General features: G+C 43.1%; 1 protein-coding gene and 1 non-coding gene across 2 annotated transcripts in view; one reads left to right on the forward strand and one right to left on the reverse strand.

Annotated features, from left to right (window-relative positions):
* Positions 1 to 4,771: 4,771 nt before the first annotated feature.
* On the reverse strand, positions 4,772 to 4,892 carry LOC127208876 (U6atac minor spliceosomal RNA). The gene has a single exon (XR_007833141.1). It is a non-coding gene; the product is annotated as a U6atac minor spliceosomal RNA (small nuclear RNA).
* A 6,077-nt stretch (positions 4,893 to 10,969) lies between these two features.
* Meiob (meiosis specific with OB-fold) overlaps positions 10,970 to 26,622 on the forward strand; it is a 34,064-nt gene continuing 18,411 nt past the window's right edge. Inside the window, exons 1-5 of the mRNA XM_051167745.1 lie at positions 10,970 to 11,104; positions 15,624 to 15,701; positions 19,948 to 20,005; positions 21,688 to 21,819; positions 24,195 to 24,267. Coding sequence (XP_051023702.1) covers positions 15,633 to 15,701; positions 19,948 to 20,005; positions 21,688 to 21,819; positions 24,195 to 24,267 — 332 coding nt within the window. The 5' untranslated portion in view covers positions 10,970 to 11,104; positions 15,624 to 15,632. The remainder of the gene's footprint in view (positions 11,105 to 15,623; positions 15,702 to 19,947; positions 20,006 to 21,687; positions 21,820 to 24,194; positions 24,268 to 26,622) is intronic.

Genomic DNA, 26,622 nt, shown 5'->3' on the forward strand with positions numbered 1-26,622 from the left:
CCATTTTCTATCCTTATGACTCAAGATTCATGTATCAAAACAAAATCCATTTATTTAAAAAAAAATTATGTGTGTATGTGTGCACATGCTTGTGTGCGTGCCTCTGTGTGTGAGTGTGGGTGTGTGTGTGCCACACATGTATATGAGTACCTGTCAAATCTAGAAGAGGGTGTCAGGTCCCCTGGGTCTGGAGTTAGTCAGTTTTACACAGCACCTCCAAGGGTCCTAGTAACTGAACTTGGGTCTATAAGTGCATCAAGTCATCTCGTCAGCTCCCTCACTCTCAACTTTTAAGCATGAGCTGAGAAGCAGTATCCCAAAACTTGGGATACTGGTGAGGTAATTTTCATAGTATATTTTATTTCTTTTGCCCCACCCCCACCCCCAAGACAAGGTCTCTCTGTGTAGCCTTGGCTGTTCTGGACTCACTTTGTAGACCAGGCTGGCCTCGAACTCACAGCAATCTGGCTGCCTCTGCCTCCCGAGTGCTGGGATTAAAGGTGCGCGCCACCATGCTCAGCTGTGAATTTTATTTCTATAAAAACGAATATATTACCCAGGTGGTGTGGTGGTGCACGCTTTTAATCCCAGCACTCAGGAGACAGAGGCAGGTGGATTGCTGTGAGTTTGAGGCCAGCCTGGTTTACAAAGTGAGTCCAGGACAGCCAGGGCTACACAGAGAAACCTCATCTCTGGAAAGAAAGAAAGAAAGAAAGAAAGAAAGAAAGAAAGAAAGAAAGAAAGAAAGAAAGAAAGAAAAAAGAAAGATGGCAGACTGTGTCCCACATCTGACAGAGTGGATCCACACAGGTGTTTTCATCAAGTTGCAGGAGGAGAGATAAAGATGTTCCTGGGGTCTCAGCTGTAGACTGGATGAGCACTGAGATAGATCGCAAAAATAGGAAACGCTTGAAGCTTCTGGGCTTTAGTGCTCTCCCAACGTGCACATCACTCAGACCCACAGCTGGGAATGAATTTCAAAACATCACATGGAATGAGCTGAATATTTTCTGCCATTTTATAATATTTTCAAGAAGCCTGGGGACAACACATTTTATTTTCTTATATCATCATCGTGTATGAGAGTGTGTGGGTGCACATGCTACAGGGAGTCTTTTCTGTCTTTCCACCGTGTGTTTTGGGGATTGCTGAGGGCAGCCTGACTTGCTTGCAGGACACATACCTTCACCCGCTGGCACATCTCACGGGCTCACCTGTCTTCTTAGTTCTCTTTAGACTAAACAGACATGGCCAACTTTATGCCTGCCCATCGGTTTATAGCAAACTGTAGACCATTCCTGGCTCTCAACAGTTTGGAAACTCCGCTGAGGATGTCTGACACAGTGGAGTATAAAAATGACATTTTCTCACACCTGCAAGCTCTTGGAAAGTGTTGAAAACCCTTAGCGATGAGAAGAGCAGCGTCTACTAAAATGTCATATGACTCACGTATATGAAGTTCAAGAGCAGGGGAAATGATGACCTGGCATAAACCGGGATCGTGGTTAAGCCTGCTGGGGGAAAGGGGTGAGGAAGAGACACAAAAAATATTCTGGGGTGCTGGTAACTGCTCCTTGCCTAGTGATGGAAAATGTTCCTCTTTGGGCAAATTCACTGTGCTATATGTTATTTTTGCAGCAATCCTCCTACCTCAGTCTTCAATGTGTTGGAATTACAGTCATGAGCCACCTCTAACTAATATATTGTATTTAAATATATTTTATGTAACATGTAGGTACAAGACTTTTACTAGCTTTATACATACAGTTTATATGAGAATTACCTAATAGAAAATTTAAAACTAGAAGCTATTTTATTTTATTTTTTAAAAAGGTTTATTTTTAATCCCAGCACTCGGGAGGCAGAGGCAGGCAGATCGCTGTGAGTTTGAGGCCAGCCTGGTCTACAAAGTGAGTCCAGGATGGCCAAGGCTACACAGAGAAACCCTGTCTCGAAAAACCAAAAAAAAAAAAAAAAAAAAAAAAAAAAAAAAGGTTTATTCATTATGAATACAGTGTTCTGCCTGCATGTTCACCTGCACACCAGAAGAGGGCACCAGATCTCATTATAGATGGTTGTGAGCCACCATGTGGTTCTGGGAATTGAACTCAGGACCTTTGGAAGAGTAGCCAGTGCTCTTAACCTCTGAGCCATCTCTCCAGCCTTAGAAGCTATTTTAAAGTCACAGAAAAATTGAGACACTAACTCGGAGTCTCCATACACCCACTCCCTGCCCCCAGCTATTGATGTCTTACGTTAGTACTATGGCATGTGTTGTAATTAATAACAAAGGACCCAAGTTCTGTTCCCAGAACCCAAATCAGGCAGCTCACTGTAACTCCTGCTCCAGGGCACCCAGTTCCTTCTTCTGGCTTCAGCAGGCACCTCACACAAGTGGCATCTGTACACACACACACACACACACACACACACACACACACACACACATGCACGCACACACACATTTTTTTTTGTTTTGTTTTGTTTTTTTTTGTTTTGGGTTTTTCGAGACAGGGTTTCCTCTGTGTAGCCTTGGCCATCCTGGACTCACTTTGTAGACCAGTCTGGCCTCGAACTCACAGCGATCCGCCTGCCTCTGCCTCCCGAGTGCTGGGATTAAAGGCGTGCGCCACCACGCCCGGCTTTGTTTTGTTTTTTAAGACAGGGTTTCTCTGTGTAGCCTTGGCTGTCCTGGACTCAGTTTGTAGACCAGGCTGACCTCGAACTCACAGGGATCCACCTGCCTCTGCCTCCCGAATGCTGGGATTAAAGGCGTGCGCCACTACCGCCTGGCAACACACACACACACACACACACTCTTTCTTTCTCTTTTTCTCACATAAATAGAAACAAATCTTTAAAAAACAAGAACTTCAGGGGCTAGAGAGATGGCTCAGCGGTTAAGAGCACTGTCTGCTCTTCCAGAGGTCCTGAGTTCAATTCCCGGTAACCACATGGTGGCTCACAACCTTCTATAAGGAGATCTGGTGCCCTCTTCTGGCCTGCAGGTGTACATGCAGATAGAGCACTCATATACAATAAATAAATACAATCTTAAAAAAAAAAAAAAAACAACCCCAAGAACTTCATATTGATTGTCACAAAAGGAAGTCCATAGCGAAGGTAGGCCTCCTTAGTGCCCTGTCCCTGTGCGAGGACCCCACCACGGCTCTAGTTTTCATAAGTCATCTTGCTTCTCTTGTCTGTGACCAAGTCAGATTTTCTTTGTTTTTGGTGGCCTGAACAGTTTTGGGGAATGCTGCCTAGGAGGTTTGTAAGATGCCTCACTAGCGGAATTTGTCTCTTTTTCTTTTCCTTTTGACATGGGGTCTCAGGTAGGCCACACTGGCTGGCCTCATGCTGGATAAAGTAACAAATGGTGACCTTGAACTTCCGATCTTTCTGCCACCTTCTCCCAAGGGCTGGGATTGCAAACATGTGTACCACTGTACCCATCTTAGATTTATGGTTTTATAATGATGAGGCCTGGCACGGGTCTGGAGAGGCTTAATAGTCCTTGGTAAAATGTGTTTAAAAATTATTCTGCTTATCATGTGTACCATGTCATGTTGGAGGTAGGTGAAGGCAAATGCTAAACTGCCGTGAGTATGGGAGTGTGATCCTAAGGGAATGTCTATCAAGCTGTCAGTTAATGGCCTATTGACCATTCAGGCAAGAGGGAGGTCCTCCCTGGTACCCACCCAGCCTGGCGCAGTAAGTCACTGCAAAGCTAGGTGCATCCTCTCCCACTGATGCCAAACAAGGCAACCTGGTTAGGGGAACAAGATCCAAAGGGAGGCAACAGAACCAGAGAGGGCCCTGGCTCCAGTTGTTGGGGGATTCACAAGAAGACCAAGCTGGCCATCTGCTACGTATGTACAGGGCGCCTAGGACCAGTCCATGCATGCTCCTTGGTTGGTGGTTCCGTTTCTTTAGTTGACTCTGTAGGTCTTCTTGTGGAGACCTTGACCCCTTTGGCTCCCTCAGTCATTTCCCCAAGTCTTCGATGGGATTCCTTGAGCTCTGTCTAATGTTTGATTGTGGATCTCTGCTTCTGAGTGAAGACTTTCAGAAGAATTTGCTAGGCTCCTGTCTGAAAGCACAGCACAGTAACATAGTGTCAGGGGTTGGTTCTCTCCCATGGGATGGGTGTCAAGCAGGGCCAGTCTTTGCTTGGCCATTCCCTCACTCTTGGCTTCATCTTTGTCCCTGCACATCTTGTAGGCAGGACACAATTTGTGTCGAAGGTTTTGTGTGTGTGTGGGGGGGGAGGGGCTGGTGTCCTTATTCCTCCACTGGGAGTCCTGCCTGGCTACAGGAGTACAGGAGGTGGCCACTACAGGCTCCATATCCCCCGCTGTGAGGAGTATCAGCTAGGGTGATCCCCATAGACTTCCTGGGGCCTCCCCTATCCCAGATCTCTGGCAAATCCCAGAGGTGCCTCCCCACCTCTGATTTCCATTTTTCACCCCCAGCCCTCTGTCACCCCCCCTCTCTACTCCTAATCCCCCCATTCCCCTCCCCACCCCTTCTCCTACTCTGTTCCCTCCATCCCTCCACCCCCAATGACTATTTTATTCCCCTTTCTGAGTGAGATTCAAGCACCCCCTTCGGCCCTCCTTGTAACTTAGCTTCTTTGGGTCTGTGGATTGTAGCATGGTTATCCTGTACTTTATAGCTAAAATCCACTTATTCGTGAGTATATACCACACATGTCTTTTGGGTTTGGGTTACTTCACTCAGGATGGTTTTTTCTAGTTCTATCCATTTTAAAAATCAGTGGTTAGATGCCACAAAGTAGGTGGCAATGCCTTAACCATATTTGTGTTTTTAGGCCCAAGGGCCTCTTCCATCCTTTTCAAGGGGAACGCTAACTTTCTTTCATACACCACAATTTCTGGGTTTTAATAGACAACTAAGAAAACAATAACAGAGGAAGGTAAAGAGAAACATATGACATTTAAGGTGTCAGAAAAGGGCTGGGCATGCTGGCATATACCTGACATCTCAGAGCTTAGGAGACTGAAGGAGGAGAAGCATAAAGTCAAGGCCAGCTTGTGTTACACAGCAAGACTCCCCAACCTCCAAAAAAAGGGTCATAAAATCAATGCAACAAACAAACAAACAAACAAAGATTTATTTTACTGTCTCCTGAGCAGGAGTTAGGGGTACTTCTCACAGAATGTCACTCGGGCCATGGAAAAGCACAGATTGATACTCTCTTCCCAGGGGACACTTGTCTGTCCTCAGTGACAGTTCTCTGCTTCTTTTGTGTAATAGAATCGCTACTAAATTTAGGGAAGATGTCATCAGGTATGGGATCATGTGACACTTAGGTACTCTTGTCACCAGGATGTGGCTTTCTTATTTTTCCAGAACACACATGACCCTGCTTATCTACATTTTGCATGTCACTCTAAGGCTCCAGAAAAGCTAAGTGGATCTCCTAGGATCATCCAACAAATCATAGGCTAGCAAGGCAGGCGGCAAGCTGTAGAAAGCAATTCTGCCCAGCTCACGGTTTCCCATACACACTCCCACGGTGAGTGTCCTTGCCGTCTTTGCACAGCTTGGTCATGTGCTGTGTGGTCCAAAATTATTTGCAATTTGTTGTGTTAATGTTTCCTAGAGAGACATGAGCATATGCTCACTCGAGATAGGGCAGCAGCAACAGACTAAGTAAGGATTCCATCTTTGTGAGCCAGAGTTTGTTGGGCTGCTTACAGGAGATTGGGTGAGGGGTCGCTTACAGGAGAGTGGGTGAGGGGTCGCTTACAGGAGTGTGGGTGCGGGGTTGCTTCTAGGAGCGTGGCTGAGGGGTTACCTTCAGAACAGCTGTGTCCTGGAAAAGTCCCACCCAGGCATGGGTAATAACCTCCTGAAAGCTGCAGAGATGGAGTCTCGACTTCTTTTTATCTTCCATTCTGTATTCACTCCAGCATTCCCAAGCTCACGTGCAGCTGTGGCAGAATTGCAGGCAGCTGGGAGGAGGCACAGAAGTAGAGACTGAGCTTTAGGGGTAGGGTGGGGGGTCCCATGACTCTCCCCCACTCCTGCTAGGGACCACAGAGGCCCTCATCTTGTGAGAGGCTCAAGAGCACAGGAGCCAGGCACGCCTTTAATCCCAGCACTTGAGAAGCAGAGGCAGGCGGATCGCTGTGAGTTCAAGGCCAGCCTGGTCTACAAAGCGAGTCCAGGCCAGCCAAGGCTACATAGAGAAACCCTGTCTCGAAAAACCAAAAACAAAAAACAAAAAACAAAAACAAAAACAAAAACAAAAACAAAAAAAACCTGTCCCAAAAGATTCCCCTTTTGCTCACTCCTCCTTAGCTCTTAAATTGCTTCAGTTTGCCCCCTAAACTTGATCTCCATATCCAGTTCTTGCAAGCTCCCTGACAGCTTACATTGTTTCCTTTCTCAGACAAATATTTGTATATAATCTGTGGCAACACACCTACAATCAAATTAAAGATGACTAGTCCCTAGAAGGAGTGAGGATTGGTGAGTGAGACTAGTCATGCCAGTAAAAGCTACTATAATTGCAGCCCTTGGGAGGAATATTGTAGATATGGGATCAACAGAAAAATTTTGTAACTATAAGGTTGTCCTGTAACTCATTAAATAACTGTACACCTTTTCCTACTGATTAGTATGTATAAAGTTTATTGAACATGTATATACTCACACACACACACACACACACACACACACACACACACATTCTGTCTCCCTTCTGTGCTAAGCTCCTTGATAGTTTGACAGCTTTTGTGCCCTCGGGAGGTGATGACAGAGCCACCTACCATTTCTTTAGCCAGACATACAAGCTATTTCAGCGCTGACCTTTGCTCACTCACCCTTGACTTCTACAGTAAGTGGCAGGGTCTAGGCTTTACTTGTTCCTATTTTTGCTCATGTATGTCCAAAATATATTGACAGGTCAATTCTTAAGAACAATACAATTACACAGAATTTCTGAACCAAATAGAGGAAATCAATTCTTTGTGAAAAAAAAATATTCTTAATTTTATTTATAATATAAACAATGTCAGGATTCTCGGTTTATTTTGAAACATCATATCTTAAGAAAAGCCTGTTGTATCTGGATGAAACTGATTCCTCTGGCTTAATTTCCTATAGCTTTCAGCAAAAGTTAATATTCTAAAACACTACAAAATACAAGCAAGAATTTGAAGTATTATTTCCTCATAGAGACTCCTTAAAATGTATAAAGATTTCTTTACATTTTAAAAATCTTTTTCTTTAAAATTGTCTTAAAATGACAGTTTATTTTGTGGGAAAAATCAAAACTTTTTGTCCTTTTAAAAACAAAGACTTGGGCTGGGCGTGGTGGCCCATGCTTGTAATCCCAGCACTGAGGAGGCAGAGGCAGGTGGATTGCTGCGAGTTCAAGGCCAGCCTGATCCACAAAGCGAGTCCTGGACAGCCAAGGCTACACAGAGAAACTCTGTCTCAAAAAATAAAAAACAACAACAATAACAACAACAAACCCAAAAAACAAAAAGAAAACAAAACAAAAAGAAAAGAAAAGAATTAAAGAAAGAAAAGAAATTGTTGAAGTTGACACATGCAGACCATCCCAGCACTTAGTAGGCAGAAGAAGGCGGATAAGAAGTTCAGAGTCATTCTAGGTTACCTGGTGAATTTGAGGCCAGCCTGGTCTACATGAGATCCTGTCTCAAAGTCAAAACAAAAGAATAATAAAAGACAGAGAGACTAGAAAGTGATACAGAAAGAAACGTTTACATATTTAATTTATTTTGTGTATATGCACACACGTATCAGGGCAACACACACATACACACACAGAGCACGTGTGCAGTCAGAGAACAACTTGTGAGATTCAGGGCTTGCCTTCCATCATGTGGGCTCCCAGAGCTGAAGTCAGGCTGACGAGCTTGCAAACACCTTTACCCACTGAGCCATTGCACTGGCCCAGGAGACTAACATTTCCTAAAGTTCTTTTTTCTATTAAATTTGAGGTGGTGAGAAGTGCTTCATTCTGCTTTCCAATCTCATTTGGGATTGTTTGTTTGTTTGTTAAGACAGAGTTTCTCTGTGTAGCCTTGGCTGTCCTGGTCTTGCTTTGTAGACCAGGCTGGTCTCAAACTCACAGTGATCTGCCTGCCTCTGCCTCCTGAGTGCTGGACTTACAGGCAAGCGCTACCACGCCTGGCTTGGAATTTTTTTTTTAATGAAAAATAGAAATTAGATTTTGGTGATGATGGGAAGCCTGCCTCTAATGGTGCTTTTTTATTTTTTTAAAATTTATTTATTGGGGCTGGAGAGATGGCTCAGAGGTTAAGAGCACTGGCTGTTCTTCCAAAGGTCCTGAGTTCGATTCCCAGAAACCACATGGTTGCTCACAGCCATCTATAATATGATCTGATGCCCTCTTGTGGCCTGCAGGTGTACATGTAGACAAAAGCACTGTATACATAATAAATAAATAAATATTTTTTTAAAAATTTATTTATTTATTTAAATGGTGTTTTTTATATTATTAATTTTTATGTGTATAAGTGCTTTGTGCACCACATGCATGCCTGGTGTCTACAGAAGTCAGAAGAGGGCTTTGGATTCTCTGGAACTAGAGATGTGGATAACTGGGAGTCACCTTATGTGTGCTTGGAATGGAACCCGCCTCTTCTGCAAGGGCAACAAGTGCTCTCAACTGCTGAGCCGTCTCTCCAGCTCCTAATGGTGGTTTTCCTTTTTTTTTTTTTTCTTTCTTTCTTTCTTTTTTTTTGGTTTTTCGAGACAGGGTCTCTCTGTGTAGCCTTGGCTGTCCTAGACTCACTTTGTAGACCAGGCTGGCCTCGAACTCACAGCGATCCGCCTGCCTCTACCTCCCAAGTGCTGGGATTAAAGGCGTGCGCCACCACCGCCCGGCCCTAATGGTGGCTTTAAATTTGGATTTTATTTTCCTTAGACACTGTACTGGTCTCACTGTATAGACCAGCTGGCCTGGAACTTGCTATATAGACCAGATTGGCCTTGAACTCAGAGATCTGCTTGCCTCTGCCTCCCTAGACCTGGAATTGAAGGCACTTGCCACCATGTCTGGATTTAAATGTATTTTTTTCTTTTGTAATATATGTAACACATGGCTACTTAATTTTTTTTTTTTTGGTTTTTCAAGACAGGGTTTCTCTGTGTAGCCTTGACTGTCTTGAACTCGCTTTGTAGACCAGGCTGGCCTTGAACTCATAGCAATCCACCTGCCTCTGCTTCCTGAGTGCTGGGATTAAAGGCATGTGCCACCACTGCCCAGACAGATGATTTATATGGTGGTAATTTTGTTTGTTTGAGACAGGATCTATGTAGTCCAATTTTTTTGTTTGTTTGTGTACCCCAGGCTGGCCTGAAGCACATGATCCTCCTACCTCTGAAATGCTAGGATTGTAATGCTTGATATTATATTCATTTAAAACTCAAAGAGGTGGGGGGCTAGCGAGTAGTTAAGAGCACTGACTCTTCCCTAGGACCCGTGTTCAAGTCTCAGCACCCACATGGCAGCTCACAATTGTCTATAGTTCCAGTTCCAAGAGACCTGACACCTTTGCACAGACATACTGCCAGACAAAACACCAATGCACATAAAATAAAAATAAATTAATTAAGCCTGGTGTTGGTGGCTCATGCCTTTAATCCCAGCACTCAGGAGGCAAATGCAGGTGGAGCTCTGTGAGTTCAAGGCCAGCCTGGTCTACAAATGAGTTCCAGGATAACCAGGGCAGTTGTTACACAGAGAAACCCTGTCTCGAAAAACCAAAACAAACAAACAAACAAATGAACGAATAATCTTAAAAATCACAAAAATGTAACAAATCTTTGGTTAGTTTCTCTTAAGCTCACTTTCAAGCACAACAGCTTTTATATACATTTCACACGTATGTACATATACATATATAGGCTACTGGGGTGAAATGATACACTGTTTGTGAGATGAACATAAGGAGTCTTATCTGTTTTATCTTTTAATCCCAGCAATTTGGGAAGCAAGGCAGGCAGGTCATTCTGGTCTACATAGTGAGTTCCAGGACAGCCAGAGAATCTGTCTCGATGTACCCCTCCCCCCTAACCTATTTTGTATAATACTGTGGTATTTTCAAATACTAGTCTTTTATGTAATATTATATGTGCATTTCCTGATGTACGTAGTACGTGGTACCATCAGGGAAACTTCCTTAACACCAGCATTTAGCCATCTCCTCTTCTACAACCCTATCGGTTTTTACATCCGCGTGTTCCTTCGCTTGGCTTTCTGCTTTAAATTGAGAGCATTTCACTTAAGGTAAGTTAGTGCCTGCAGGGAGACGTTTGCAATTATAAGACATTTAGGAAGTTTGCTCAGTTGGGACAGCCTGAGATCCCAACCAGACAACTGAGGCAAACTACTCGCTCGCTTTCTTAGCGACTTCCCTTTTCACTTGTGTGTGTGTGGGCGCCGCTCCTGTCTTCGAGTGACAGCGAAACTGGCTTTTCTCGCTCAGTGCCTAAAGCCTGCTTGCCCTGCACTAAGTCCGAACGAACGAAGTTTTCCAGTCCCAGGAAAGGTCATCCGAGTCAGTGAGGCAGGGGCGGAGTCAGCAAGCGGTGGGGGCGGGGTAAGCAAGCAGCGAGGGTGGAGTCAGCGAGCGGCGGAGGCGGAGTCAGTCAGTGAGCGGCTGGGGTGGAGTCAGCAAGCGGCGGGGGCGGGGGGCGGGGGGCGGAGTTAGCATGCGGCGGGGCGGGGTCAGCGCGCGGCGGAGGCGGAGTTAGCAAGCGGCAGGGGCGAGGGTCAGTCAGTGAGCGGATGGGGCGGGGTCAGTGCGAAGCGGGGGCGGGGGTCAGCGAGCGGCAGGGGCGGAGTCCGTGAGAGGCGGAGGCGGGGTCAGCAACCGGCGGGGCGGGGCCTCGTGCTAACGGTCGCTGATTGCACGTGATTCGCGCAGCCGGCTTTGGGGAAGTCTTCGAGTGTGGCGGGTGCCGGCTGGAGCCCGTGGAGCAGCTAGCCAGCTCGGGAGGGCTGTGGCATTCGTCCGGCGGCGCGGGACGGCGGCGTGAGCTGAGAGGAAACCCGCGCCAGGGCGCGCGCGCCTAGGTTCGGAAGGCTCACAGCGGAGCGCGCAGGTCTTGGCCTGTCAGGCCCCTTCTAGTCAGAACTCATTGGTTCATGTCGGCCCCACCCCCACTCCCGCCGGGTTGCTCCGTGCCAGTTCTCCCCTAGTTAAGTTCTTCCCTTCCTGTTCCCTCCACTCAGGGCCCCCCCAGCCAGTACACTTCCTGTCAGGTCTCTTTCTTTCAGGGTCCCAGGATGTCAGTAACCCAAGCCACCAATGTCCCTCGAGGTCCGGTCCATACTGTCAGGTTCCATCGGTCTTCACCTTGACAGGACTTGGGAGGCAGTGCGTTCGAGGCCAGCCTGGTCTACAAAGCCAGTCCAAGAGAGCCAAGGCCACACAGGGAAACCCTGTCTTGGAAAACTTAAAAAAAAAAAACGACTAGCCAGGCAGTGGTGGCACAGGCCTTTAATCCCAGGAGGCAGAGGCAGGCGGATCTCTGTGAGTTCAAGGCCAGCTTGGTCTACAGAGTGGGTCCAGGACAGCCAAGGCTACACAGAGAAACCCTGTCTCAAAAAACAAACAAACAAACAAACAAACAAAAAGCAGTGCTAGAAAAATGAAACTACCTTAGAAGGTTACTCACCCTTTCTTCTGTCTCCACACTAGGTTTTTTCCAGTGTGTTGGCTAGAAGGGTGTTTGGAAGCTATTTTCTTGCACTAAGAGAAACAAATCTTAGTTTTATAAAACATTGTTATAAGATTTGTGATTTGTGGTAAGAAGTTGCAAAGATACGCTGGGCGTGGTGGCGCACACCTATAATCCCAGCACTAGGGGAGGCAGAGGCAGGCGGATCTCTGTGAGTTCGAGGCCAGCCTGGTCTACAAAGCGAGTCTAGGACAACCAGGGTGGTTGCACAGAGAAACTTTGTATTGGGAAAAAAAAAAATAAAGAAAAAGCTTGCTATTCTAAGCAGAGGAAGCTTACAGACTCTTGGAAATTACTTTCCTATGGTTACTGTTTTAGTCTAAAGATTGATGGTATAGTGGCACACACTTAATCCCAGCGCTTGGGAGGCGGAGGCAAATGAATATTGGAGTTCAAGGCCAGCCTAGTCTACAAAGGGAGTCCAGGACAGCCAAAGCTACACAGAGAAATCCTGTCTCCAAATAAATTAAATAAATAAATAAATACATAAAAAGATTGCTAGGGAAGTTTTCTCCATGAAATTATCCTATATAAAATATAGCGTGTGCCACTATACCATCAATCTTTAGACTAAAACAGTAACCATAGGAAAGTAATTTCCAAGTTCTCTGTAAGCTTCCTTTGCTTAGAATAGCAAGCTTTTTCTTTATCTTTTTTTTCCCAAGACAGGGTTTTTCTGTGTAGCCTTGGCTGTCCTGGACTCACTTTGCAGACCAGGCTGGCCTTGAACCCACAGTGATCTGCCTGCCTCTGCCTCCTGAGTGCTGGGATTAAAGGTGTGCGCCACCACCGCCCAGCTACAATAGCAAGCTTTAAACCACACTTGTTTCTATAAAATGCTATAAATTCAACTAGAATTCTTAATCATCAAAAAGTTAGCTATAATAATATTATCCTCAAATTACAAACTGATTTACTTAGGACTTGATTTAATTTGGTCTATAAATACTTAGTAGCAACTATGTGTGAGACCCTGAAGTACCTAGTCCCTTGTGGTTACAGTAGAGGAAGAGACAAGGCACAGCTCTGATCTTACGAGTCAGCCTTCTAATGAGGAGACAGACGCAGAGGATGTAGTAGGAAAGCTCCTAATGAAGACTAATGTAGAGGAGCCAGTCCTGGGAAGATTGGAAGGTGGCTGTTGGCGTTGGGTAGACGGGGGAGTGAGGTGATCTCTTGTGGAGGCATAGCCTCATAAGAGTCACCAGTGGCATTACCCTCACTGTTACCCTAAGCCAGCAGAGGCCCACCACCATACCTTCTTTCCTTCCATCCTCAATAAGGACTTAGCTCAGGGGTCCTGAGGCTGTGCTTCTAAGATGTCACTTCTGGCTCTATATTTTCTTGCTCCTCCCTGAGGTGCCTGAGTTATAGATGGCTATGAACTGCATTGTACTTGTTGGGAACTGAACTCATGTCATCTGCAAGAGCACAAGTGTTCCTGACCACTGAGCCATTTCTTCAGCCCTAGACATCCTTTTGTGTGTGCACATACAAGTGCACGCATTTGCGCTCTTCTCTTTCTCCTTCTCCTTCTCCTTCTCCTTTTCCTCCTCCTCCTCCTCCTCCTCCTCCTCCTCCTCCTCTTCCTCCTCCTCCTTCTTCTTCTTCTTCTTTTTGGTTTTTCGAGACAGGGTTTCTCTGTGTAGCCTTGGCTGTCCTGGACTCACTTTCTAGACCAGGGTGGCCTCGAACTCACAGCAATCCACCTGCCTCTGCTTCCTGAGTGCTGATATTAAAGGCGTGCATCACTACCACCCAGCTTGTGTTTGTTTTTCAAGACAAGGCTTCTCTGTGTAGCCCTGGATGTCTGGGACTGGCTTTGTAGACCAGGCTGGCCTGGAACTCATAGAGATCCACCTGCCTCTGCCTCCCTGAGTGCTGGGATTACAGGTGGCTCCACAGTTCCCAGTTTAGTCTCCTACTCTTTTTTTTTTTTTTTTTTTTTGGGCAGATTTCCTCTGTGTAACAGCCCTGACTGTCCTGGACTTGCTTTGTAGACCATGCTGGCCTTGAACCCACAGAGATCTGTCTGCCTCTGCCTCAAGTGCTGGGGTTAAAGGCGTTGCACCACCACTGCTGGGCTTAGTCTCCAACTCTTGATGTTCCTGCTTGAGCCTGAGTGCTGGAATTACATATGTGCCACCATCCTTTCATGGATTCTTTTAAATTTTAATTTAATTTATTTATTTTATGTATATGAATGCTCTATCTACATGCACACCTGCAGGCCAGAAGAGGGCATTAGAGGATATAGATGGCTGTGAGCCGCCATGTGGTTTCTGGGAATTGAACTCAGGACCTCTGGAAGAGCAGACAGTGCTCTTAACCTCTGAGCCATCTCTCCAGCCCTGTGCACAATTTCTTATTCTTCCTGCAATGTAGATTATAGTGAGAATTCTGGAATTTTGGTTTCCTTCTTCCTTCCTTCCTTCCTTTCTTTTCTGATTGTTTTTGATACAGGGTTTCTTTGTGTAACAGCCCTGACTGACTGCCCTGGACTTGCTTTGTAGACCAGGCTGGCCTCAAACTCAGAGATCCACCTGCCTCTACCTCCCAAGTGCTGGGATTTAAGGTGTATGCCACCACCACCTGGCTCTTTCTTTTTTGAGACAGTGTTTCTCTGCATAGCTTTGACTGTTTTGGACTTCCTTTGTAGAACAGGCTGGCCTTGAACTCACAGTAGTCTACCTGCCTCTGACTCCCCAAGTACTGGGATTACAAGTGTGCACCACCATGCCCAGCTAAATGGTGCATACCTTTACCCCCAGCAGGCAGGCATGAGGCTAGTGCAGTATCTGAGAGCTTACATATGATCCATAAATTGGAGGCAGAGAGAGAGAGAGAGAGAGAGATACAGACTGAGACTGAGACTAGGCCTAGTATGAGCTTTTGAAACCTTAAAGACACACCTCCTCCAAGAAGACCACACCTCCTTATTCTCCCTAAACAGTTTGACAACTGGAAACCAATCAAATATATGAACCTATCGGAGCCATTCACACCACTACATTAAAATAGTCACTTTGAAAAATACTTTATGAATATGGGTGTTTTGCCTGCTTATATGTCTGTGAGTCAGTTGTGTGTCTGGTGCCTGTGAAAGCTAAAAGAGGGCGCTGGATCCCCTGCAACTGGAGTTCTAGATGGCTGTAAGTTCCCAGCGGGTTTATCATGCTGCTCTAGAAGAGCAACAAGCGCTCTTAACTGCCATCCAGCTGCTTTGGGGTCAGAGGCAGAAGGCTGCCTTAAGATCAGGGAACCTTGGACCAGGTCTTTGTTATGGCTGTCAGGCTGTTCTTGAACTCCTTTGGGTTCTTTCTTTTTTGATTTTTCAAGACAGGATTTCTCCATGTAGTCTTGGCTGTCCTAGACTCACTTTGTAGACCAGGCTGGCCTCAACTCACAGTGATCCTCCTGCCTCTGCCTCCCTAGTGCTGGGATTAAAGGCGTGCGCCACTATGCCCGGCGTGGGAGTGGGGTTTATATATGAAGGTCAGAGGACAATTTTTGAAAATCAGTTCTCCTTCCACCTTGTTGAGGTAGGATTTCTCTTGTTTCTGCCTAAGTACTCCAGAGCAGTCTGGAAGTTTCTAGGGGGTTTCCTGTCTCAGGCTCCCATCTTGCCACAGGACTGTTGAGATTGCAGATGTAAACCACCACGTGGCTTCTTTTACATGGTCCCAGAAATCTAACTCAGGTTGTCAGGCTTGTGTGGTGCGTTATCTAATGAGCCCTTGGATCTGTTTTCTACAGGTTAAATCTGAATTAGTTACATTTCACCATTATAGAAAATTTCCAGGAGATAATATCTAGTGCCTCTTTATTTAATTATATTTTCTAAAATACAGATTTAAAGCATGGCAAACTTTTTTGCATTGAAGAACTTCACAGCACTTTCAGATCTGCATCCAAATATGGCTAATCTGGTAGGTTTCCGTAACTATTATACTAATATTCAAGTATTTGCTCATGAGACTTTATGTGGTGACATTACATTATATCACCACTACTGATTGACTGGACACGTTTTGTAAGTATTACAACTCAGATGGAAAGATATCCTGGCAGCCAGGAGCCAAGGAATATGACAAAGTCACACCTCATAACAAGTCTGACAAGAGATTCATTGGGAGGGAAAAACCCAGAAGGATGATGGGATCTGCTGGGGAGAGAAGGAAGCAGCAAGAAAGTGAATGGAAGACAGAGTTTATATAGGTTTCTTGTGGAGAGGGGAGTCAGCGCTTCTGGGATGGCTTGGGATTGGAAGGATTATGTGGCCTGATCTTGGGCCAAACTCAAGTATTGGTGGGATTTTTTTTTTCTGTATGGTGGGGCCTGGCCACTCTCCTGCTTTGCGGGGGTGAGGCCAGCCTCTCTGTTACTAGGAAAGGCTCTCAGGAACAGGGCTTACAGTGGGAGTTCCCACCACAGAAGTTGGCATGAAGAACTGACACTGACACACATGCTTGTATAATTGACAAGAACATACATACTCATTGGGTTAATATAATTGTTAGAAATTAAATACTACTAATCTTTGTCTTTGTCAGCTAAATGCAAATTAAAATTTCTTTTTATTTATAGAGTAGCAGATATAAGATTATAGCTATGACAAGAAATTGTTCAAAATGATGGCTCAGTGGGCAAATGTGCTTATGTCAAGCCTGAGTACTTGAGTTAGATCCCTAGGACACACAAGGTGAAGAGAGATAACTGACTCCTCACAGGTTGTCCTCTGACTTACACATGTGCACCATGGCATACATGTGGGCACTTATTCACATACATACACACTATGCAAATAAATATAATAATGCCTTTTGTATTATTTTAATAATTAAATAGAAAATTAATAAATGCTTAAATTTACCATTATAAAATTAAACTATTTTCACTTAACAGTAGCAATTCTCTAAGAAAATTATCAATTTTTTTTCTGAGCAAGTTTCTCTGTGTATGCTTGGCTATCCTGGACTCACTTTGTAGACCAGGCTGGCCTTGAATTCACAGAGCTCCATCTCTTCCTCCCTGAGTGCTGGGATTACAGGCATGTGTAGCTGTGCCCAGCTAAAATTTGTATCTTAAATACTTGCAAACATGCTATTTGAACTTTTTTTTTTGGAGACAGGATCTCACCAGGCATTCCTAGTCAGCATGGGATTTACTATGTGCACCTTACTGCTTCATAGATATCTACCTGCTTCTGCTTCCAGAGTATTGGAACCAAAGGTGTACACCACCACACCCAGCTGTTTCATGACTTGATTCGAAATTTTGGAGTAATGAGTCCCAGCCTACTAAGGCTTATTTAAATAAAATCTGGGTTGATGAGATGAACTACTTAATGTAAAACATTTACCATATTCTCTTACCTTTTTTTATCCCCGAGCAGCTGTTTATGTGTAGACCACCAAACTGGCCCTAAAAAGCCTTTTTTTGGGGGGGGGGTTGACACAAGGTTTCTCTGTGTAGCCTTGGTTATCCTGAACTCACTTTGTAGACCAGGCTGGCCTTGAGCTGACTTCCAAACAGGCTGCTGTTTATCTGGCATTTATAAATCAGATTTTTTTTTGTTTTTGTTTTTGTTTTTTGAGACAGCGTTTCTCTGGAGCCTTGGTTGTCCTAGACTCTCTTTGGAGACCAGGCTGGCCTCGAACTCACAGTGATCCACCTGCCTCTGCCACCTGAGTGCTGTGTTTAAAGGCATGTGCTACCACACCCAGCTAGATTTTTTTTTTCTTAAGACAGGATTTTTTTTTTGTGTGTGTGTAGCCCTGGCTGTTCTATAATTCACTCTGTAGACCATGATGGCCTCAAACTCACAGAGATCAGCCTGCCTTTGCCTCCTAAGTGCTGGGTTTAAAGGCCTGCACCACTACCACCCAGAATAAATCAAATCAGATTTCTTTTTTAAAATATTATTTATTTATTTTGTGTATGAGTGCTCTATCTGCATGTACACCTGAAGAAAGCATCAGATCATATTATAGATGGTTGTGAGCCACCATGTGGTTGCTGGGAATTGAACTCGGGACCTCTGGAAGAGCATCCAGTGCTCTTAACTACTGAGCCATTTCTCCAGCCCTCAAATCAGATTTCTTAAATTAATAAACTTAAATATAACATGAATACTTTGCAATGCAACATTTATGATGTAAAAAAACCTTATTGTTATAGTTTTCCTAGAAATAATTTACTTGGTAATTGCCTTTTCAATTACAAAGTATTAAAATTTTAATTTTATTTTTATGTGTATAAATGTCTTGCCTGCATGTATGTCTGTGTAACACAAGAGTGCCTGGTGCCTGCAGTGGCCAAAGAGGACATTGGATATTCTGGAACTGGAGTTACAGATTGTTAAAGCATGAAATTTAAAGTTGGCAGCTTTTATCTAAGCCAGCTAGCCCCAAATAATGGAGACAGAGACTTTAGTTTTATTCAACATTTTTCTATGCATAGTAACTGAGCAATACCAGTCTAAAATTATCCTCTAAGCTATCTAGCTGCCTCCCACCCAAAATCCCTGAGATACTTCCATGTTATGGCTTTCTCTGCTCCAGTTGTTTTCTCATCTTCTCTCCTGGAGCGCTCCTCATGGCTGAGTCCCTTAATGCTTCCCCTAGCTGGAAATGGAAGTACATCCCTATCTCTCTACTGCTCAGTTATTGGCTGATTAGTTTTATTAACAAATCATGGGATAAATGTTTACACAAACTTGAAACAGGAGATTCTTTGAATAAGCATTATGGTTCCATGTCTGGATTGCAACCAGGTTTGAGGGCAGAGAAACCAGCTTTTGGATAATACAAGGAAAATCTTTACACAGTGCACAATAACATTATGCCAACAGATGGTTGTAAGACTCCGTATGGGTGATGGGGCTTGAACCCAGGTCCTCTGGAAATATAGCCAGTGCTCTTACCCATTCAGCCAACTCTCTAGCCCCAATTGAAAGTTTTATTTAAGTTTTCCATTTCTCTAATAAAATTCAGTAAGATGTGCGTGCATATGGAATTTAAGAAATAATAACAATGTGTGTACATGTGATAAGATGACCAACAGTTCAGCTGGAATGTGATAATCTTAAAGTTTGAGTATATTTGACTTATATTTATTTTATGTCTGTGCATCACATTCATACTGTGCCTAGGAAGGCCAGAAGAGGGAGGTCAGATCCTCTGGAACTAGAGTTACCGACAGCTGTCAGCTGCATGTGGATGCTGGGAACGAACTCATATCTTCTATAAGACTTGCAGCACATGCTTTTCATGGATGAGCATCTCTCCAGTCTCATGACTATATTTTAAAAGTTACAAATTAGAGCTGGGTGTGGTGGCACATGCCTTTAGGAGGCACACACACTTGGGAGGCAGAGGCAGGCGTATTGATGTGAGTTGGAGGCCAGACTGGTCTACAAAGTGAGTCCAGGACAGCCAAGGCTATACAGAGAAACCCTGTCTCGGAAAACAAACAAACAAAAGTCACAAATTATTGCAAGGTTGCTAGGATTCTTTATTAAAGTTTAATTTTTTTTCCTTTCAGAAAGATGGTTGAATGTATTTGTCCATTTGTTTCTTTTTCTAGGATACTTTTATTTCTTTATTTTTTTATTTATTGATACTTTTAGTTCTTAAAGCATATTTTTAATATTTAATTTTTCTTTGTCATTCACCAAAGAGAACATTATAACTTTTGAGGAGATTTTAGTATCTCTAAGATTTAAGGTCTAGACCTTTGAGATCTAAGTTTGTTAACAGTCTATATTATTGCCCAACCTATTTGGACTAAGAAGCTAAGCAGTTTCATGTTAGAAAGCCCTGTGTAAAGAAAAGCTTTGAAGACTATGACAAATTAAATTTCATTATACATGTGTTTTAGATGAATGCAGTAAGGCTTGATAGCTCCCTCTAGTGATTGAAAATAAAGTGAAAACATACTAAGTAAATGATTATATTTGTTATAGCAGTTAACTGTCTCATCACTTTGTACTATTCCTTGGAGAACTGAATATTTATGAAGATTGTTAGATGGTTGTCTGGAATAAATGCATTTAAATATTTCCTAGTCAAAAATGTTTGTTAAAGCTAGTAAAATATAACAAGTCCATGAAATTAGATTTACCATTTACATCTGTGTTTAATATTGGTCTTCTATTACTTTTTTGTTTTTCAGAAAATAATCGGAATAGTTATTGGGAAAACAGATGTCAAAGGCTTTCCAGACAGGAAAAGCTGAGTTCTATTTAACTCTTTCTTAATTTTTCATTAAATGTGGCTTATGACTGCACAAAATACATTTAACTAAGATTTCTAGTGTGTTTAACATTTTAAGAGCAATGGCCAGGCCTTCTACATGTATGGTCATACTCAATTCAACACTGTATATATGAAGGCAGAGAATATATTTGAGAATATATATAGTCTCAATGATCTAATGTAATATTCTCCAACTGTATTTTATTTTTTTATTTTTTATTTTTTGGTTTTTTGAGACAGGGTTTCTCTGTGTGGCCTTGGCTGTCCTAGACTCACTTTGTAGACCAGGCTGGCCTCAAACTACACAGGGATCCACCTGCCTCTGCCTCCCGAGTGCTAGGATTAAAGGTGTGTGCCACCACCGACCAGCATCCAACTGTATTTTAAAGGCTTTAGCAAAATAACTACATTTGCTAATTCATTCATTTGTAGTTTCATATCATCCCCATCATACAATAATGTCTAAGAGTATGAACTTGGAACTAGATTTACTGGCCTTAGTCACTAAGTGATCTAAAACTATTTCTTTCTCCTCCTCCTCTTCTTCTTTCTTCCTCTTCTTCCTCCTCTTCTTCTTTATCTTCCTCCTCCTCCTCTTCTTCTTTTGCTTGGTGCCTACAGAGGCCAGAATATGGCATTGTATGCATTGGGGCTGGAGTTATAGTTACAGATGTTGTGTCACCCTGTGAGTGCTGGGAATTGAACCTAGGGTGTCAGAGTCCCTGGAGATTGAATTATAGGTCATTGTGAGCTGCATAATGTGGATGTTAAGAATTGAGCTCCTGTGCCATGTGTGGTGGTGCACGCCTTTAATCCCAGCACTCAGGAGGCAGAGGCAGACGGATCTTTGTGAGTTTGAGGCCAGCCTGGTCTACAAAACGAGTCAAGGACAGCCAAGGCTGCACAGAGAAACCCTGTCTTGAAAAACCAAGAACAAATAAACAAACAAACAAACAACAAAAAAGAAACTTTTAGCTGCTGAGCCACCTCTACAGTCCATCTTGTATTACTTTTTAAATTACCAAAAGCAACAGAGAAAAATCCCATTCTGGAAAAAGTGTACTTGCTGACCTCTAGTGGTGCTTTGGTTGCACACAGATTGTTTTGAAACAATTACTTAGGTGTGAGTTATGACTTTGATTAAAGCATGTCCTCATCTTGTTGTACCTCATCTGTGATACCCAATTAGATTTTTTTGTGAATATAATAATTGAAAAACAGAAATCTTAGCTAGTATTTGGACTGTTATGTTTGAATGTCACTTTGTTTTGAATACACAGCTATGAGGAAAAAAGGGCCATAGTGAGACTGAGCTACCATGGCTGTGTTCTACACTGCACTGGTATAGTGTAGAATAGTACAGTATAGGATGTACATTAGCGAATGATGTAGTTGCTAGTAATCAAGAGGATCACCAAAAGTTCTAGACCAGCCTGCTCTTCCCTGTTGCAAAAACAAAAGGAAAACCAAACCAAACCAAACCAAACCAAACAAAACGCAATCCAAAACTAAGAAAAACAGGGAGTATATATAGGAAATAACATTTTCTGCCATGTGTTTAAGTATTTTACCATATTAATGATAATAATTATTTTTTTAAGTAATCACTTGTTCAAAGTCATATCCATCTGCAATAAAAGCATTGGTTTTTCCTCAGATATTGGATCAGAAAGATACACTTTCAGTTTCACCATTCGTGATTCACCAAGTTATTTTATAAATGTGTCCTCCTGGGGAAGTGAAGATTACATCCGGTCACTGTCTGAGAACTTTAAGGTTGGTGAGTGTGGTAAGTAGGCATCATTGCTTTGCTTGTTTGTTTGGTTTGGGTTTTTTGTTTGTTTGTTTGTTTGCTTTGTTTTCCTTGACAGGGTTTCTCTGTGTAACAGCTCTGGCTGTCCTGGAACTTGCTCTGTAGTCCAGGCTGGTCTCAAACTCATGGAGATCCACCTGCCTCTGCCTCCCAAGTGCTGGGATTAAAGATGTGCACTGCCACCACCCGGCTACTTGTTTGTTTTTTAAGAGAAAGGTTTTCAGGGTATGGTGGTGAACATCTTAAATCCCAGCACTTGGGAGACAGAGGCAGGTGGCTCTCTATTAGTTTGATGTCAGCCTAGTCTACATATCGAGTTTCAACCCAGCAACTGTTAGTGAGACTATGTCTCAAAAAAATCAGTGAGGGGATGGGGGAGACAGACCCAGACACAGCATGAGACTCACTGTAAGTAACTTACTTTGAACTAGTGGTAGTTCTCTTGCCTCAGCCTACAACGTGCTAAGATCATAGGCCTGGGCATGGTAGGCCAGCAGCACTTAAAAAATGTTCCTGTTGGGCTGGAGAGATTGCTCAGAGGTTAAGAGTACCGTCTGCTCTTCCAAAGGTCCCGAGTTCAGTTCCAAGCAAACACATGGTGGCTCACAACCATCTGTAATGAGTTGTGGTGCCTTCTTGTGGTGGGCAGGTGCACATGCGGGCAAAGTATTAAATATATAATAAATAAATCTTTTAAAAAAAATGTTTGCCGGGCATGGTGGCTTACGCCTTTAATCCCAGTACTCAGGAGGCAAAAGCAGGCAAATCACTGTGAGTTGGAGGGCAGCCAAGGCTGCACAGAGAAACCCTGTCTTGAAAAACAACAACAAAAAACAAAACAAAACAAAAAAATTCCTGTTACAGTATTATTCTTGTGGTAAGTTTGTGGCTGAGTGGAGTCATAGCAGACTAAAATACAGTTATTCTGATTCTTCTCATAAAAAGCCAGTGCTGAAAGCATAATGCAAGACACACTTTCCATATGTTTCCTAATACATGAGTGATAGTCTTACTAGATATTTTATCATCTTTTGTTTATTTCATGTTCCAACTTGCCTCAGCCCCGTTGTTATTATTATAGTCACATATCTTTCTATAGATACATATTTGGGCTAATAGTTAATTACACTGTGGCTTTAAGACAAGATCTTGAGCTGGGTATAATGGCACACACTGGTAATCCCAGCACTCGGGAGGCAGAGGCAGGCGGATCTCTGTGAGTTCAAGGCCAGCCTGGTCTGTAGAGTGAGTCTAGGACAGCCAAGGCTACACAGAGAAACCTTGTTCCAAAAAGCCAAACCAGGGCTGGAGAGATGGCTCAGTGGTTAAGAGCGCCACCTGCTCTTCCAGAGGTCCTGAGTTCAATTCCCAGCAACCACATGGTGGCTCACAACCATCTATAATGTGATCTGATGCCCTCTTCTGGCCTGCAGGTGTACATGCAGGCAGAGCACTGTAAATAAATAAATAAATCTTTTTTTTTTTTTTAAATGCCCCAAATTAAGTGCTTCCTTAAAACAACAACAACAAACAAAGAAAACCAAACCAAACCAAGAAAACAAACAAAACCCCGTAAGATCTTGTTGGGTCTCACTCATGAAATAACATCCATTTGTTTTTGTGACTGTTAAGGAAAGAGTACTAGTGTAAAGTAAAACATTTCACGACTTGATAGATGGCAACTCCAGCTTAGATAAGAAATAAGAGAGCATGTGTTCCGTTTCTCCCTTATGATAGAAAAAGAGGAGAGACGGGACACTGGTAGTCAAACCATTCTTCTCCAGTGCTGCAGTACCAAGCACATCACATATGTCAGATAAGCAGTGCTCGACTCTATGTACTTAACCACTGGATGGAGTCTCTCCTAAATTGAATGTCAAACATGTGACCTATGAAGACAAAAGACCTTGAAACTTCATTGGCCTAGTACAGTTATAAATAATCCTTGACTGAGTGCCAGAACTCCCACTGTGTAGAGAGAAATTTTAGTATTAAAATAGGTTGTTGGCTATGAGGATAAATAAAGGATTGTTTGTGAAATCAGATGTGGAGTAAAGGTCAAGTAAACATTTGTTTTATTGAAGGTCATGTTGTAACCAAATCAAATGTTAGATGAAAGAAGATCAATAAAGTAATAATAGTATAGGTCATCTGTTGGGACTTAAACACAAAGCCCTGAAAATGTTATGTGGGACCAATTGATGACTGCATTCCAGGACCTGTTTTCTCACAGTGACATGAAAAGATGCCCATGGAGGATAGAACCTGGCAATGTGAGGGTCATTGTTGTGCACACATAGCTCTGATTAATATTCAATGACTTTGTGATGTTCATGTTATCTTCTGTTTAGTGATAATTGAAAATCCCCTGATCCAAAGAAAGGAGACAGAAAGAGAAGAAAAATTCAGCCCCGCAACTCCTGGGTAAATATCTGTCCAGCCAAGAAAACAACAATCTTTGTGCTAGAATGATAATACTAATAATTTTGTATCAGAAAACTTCTAGAAGTTTCTCTATTTCAATTTGAAAGATGAGTTGAATTCTCTCTTAGAATACTTATCTTTAAGATAAATGACATAATTTATAATTTTTATAATCACAAAAAGTGACTTTTCTCTTGGTATCTGTGGAAGAGCAAATAAAAAAGTCTCCTTAGGCTACCAAAATCCATGGGTGCCCAAATCCCTTACACACAGTATAAACACAACTGCCTCTATATCTGAAATCATCTTTACCTATAACACCTAATGTATAGGTGCTATGTGAGTAGTTGTATTTTTAATTGTATTAATTATAATGTAGTTTTTCTGAAATATTTGATATATGATTATTTGGGTTTGTGGATGCAGAATCTTCAGATATGGAGTCTGAATGCTTACATTTGTTTTTTAAAAAAAGACTCTAGTGGGCTGGGCGTGGTGGCGCACGCCTTTAATCCCCGCACTTGGGAGGCAGAGGCAGGTGGATCACTGTGAGTTCGAGGCCAGCCTGGTCTACAAATTGAGTCCAGGATAGGTAAGGCTACAGAGAGAAACCCTGTCTCAAAAAGAAAAAAAGAAAAGACTCTAGTTACAATAAAACCAAACAATTAGCAGGGCTAGAGAGGTCGCTCAGCAATTAAGAGCCCTTGCTGCCCTTGCTGAAGACCTACATCCAGTTCTAGCATTCACTGTAGGCACCTCACAATAGCCTGCCCTTCTAGCTCCAGGGAAGCTGATGCCTTGGTGAACACCACAAACACGCATGGCATATACTTCCACAGAAAGTGGACAAAAACACGTACACACAAGTAAAAATAAATCTTTTTAAAAATCTCTGGGGCTGGAGAGATGGCTCAGTGGTTAAGAGCACTGACTGCTCTTCCAGAGGTCCTGAGTTCAATTCCCAGAAACCACATGGTGGGTCACAACCATCTGTAATGTGATCTGATCATACTGTATACATAATAAGTAAATATTTTTTTAAAATCTCTAAACAAGAGATGATAAAAAGCCAGGCATGGTGGCTCATGCCTTTAATCCCAGCACTAGGAGGCAGAGGCAGGCAGATCTCTAATTTGAGGCCAGCCTGGTCTACAAAGTGAGTTCTGGGACAGCCAGGGCCAGGTTCCTGGGAGGGAGAACTTGAGGCAGTGATTCTTTACAAGTGGCCTATTGAGGGAGGGCTCTTAGGAGAATCCTGCAAAGATGGGGTTGGGGATAAGCTGCAGCTGGGACTCAGGAGAAAGCTCTGGAGTATACCAGAGCGGGCCAGAGCTTTTATACCCTAAATTATCCATTGCATATAGTCTATCCTCATTAATGCTCCCAAGTAAAGCTGGGGTAAAGTGTCACTTCTAAGGCAGTTCTGTGCCAGCTACCTCCATGCTGGTCTGTAAATGGCTCTAGCTAGGTATGGCAGGCTGTGGCATGGACAGCCACTTGTTCTTCTGACCCCTACTCATACTTTTCTCTCTGCAGCCACTGAAAATTTTCCTTTTCATGAACACCTGGACTCACTCTGCACTGAGAACCATTTTGTTTGCTAATCCCTCTGCATAGAACATTCTTCTACTTACTTGAATATTTGATTCTTCGGGTTATCAGTCTCTTATCTTGAATGTTAATTTATTTGATCCTCTCATTCATAGAAGCCCTTTCAATCACTCACCAGGACTTTTCTCCCCACTCTTAGCATTGTAATCCAGATCACATTCTGAGATGATTTGATTGTTTTTATAATTCCTTCTCACGTATATGAGCTTCATGAGATTAAATATATGTATTGTATTTTACCCCCTACGTTTAGATTAGAGACAAGCACATAATTCTTAGTAAATATCTATGGGAGGTAGGAGGGGCATGTTTGGCAGGCTCAACAAATGTGAAACCTCCTGGCATTTTCCAGAATATTCAGAATAATTAACTTTTAGGTTGAGCAATAGGAAACTGCTGACATTCAACAATTTTTCACCTAAAATAGCAGTTTCATAGCCAAGCAATCTGGCATAGCTGGAATGCAGTGCAGCGAGGAGAGGGAGGAACAGAGGCACTTCTCAGCTGATACTCACTTCTCAAGGATGAGTAGGAACACAGAGTCTTTCAGCTGGAAGTACTATCCTATTCCACAGCTTAGGAAGACCAGCTTGACTGTAATGTGGAGGATGAGTCCCAGAGGAGACAGTGAATAACTCAGTCAAAGCAGGAAGGAGGCACTGGCCTAGAGCTCTGTGAAGGAGGCTTTATCAAAGACTTGTGAGAGGATTGGGTGCAGGGAAAGGGGAACCTCGGGGCCAGTAC

Source organism: Acomys russatus, chromosome 25 (assembly GCF_903995435.1).
Source record: "Acomys russatus chromosome 25, mAcoRus1.1, whole genome shotgun sequence".
NCBI classification, from domain to species: Eukaryota; Metazoa; Chordata; class Mammalia; order Rodentia; family Muridae; genus Acomys; species Acomys russatus.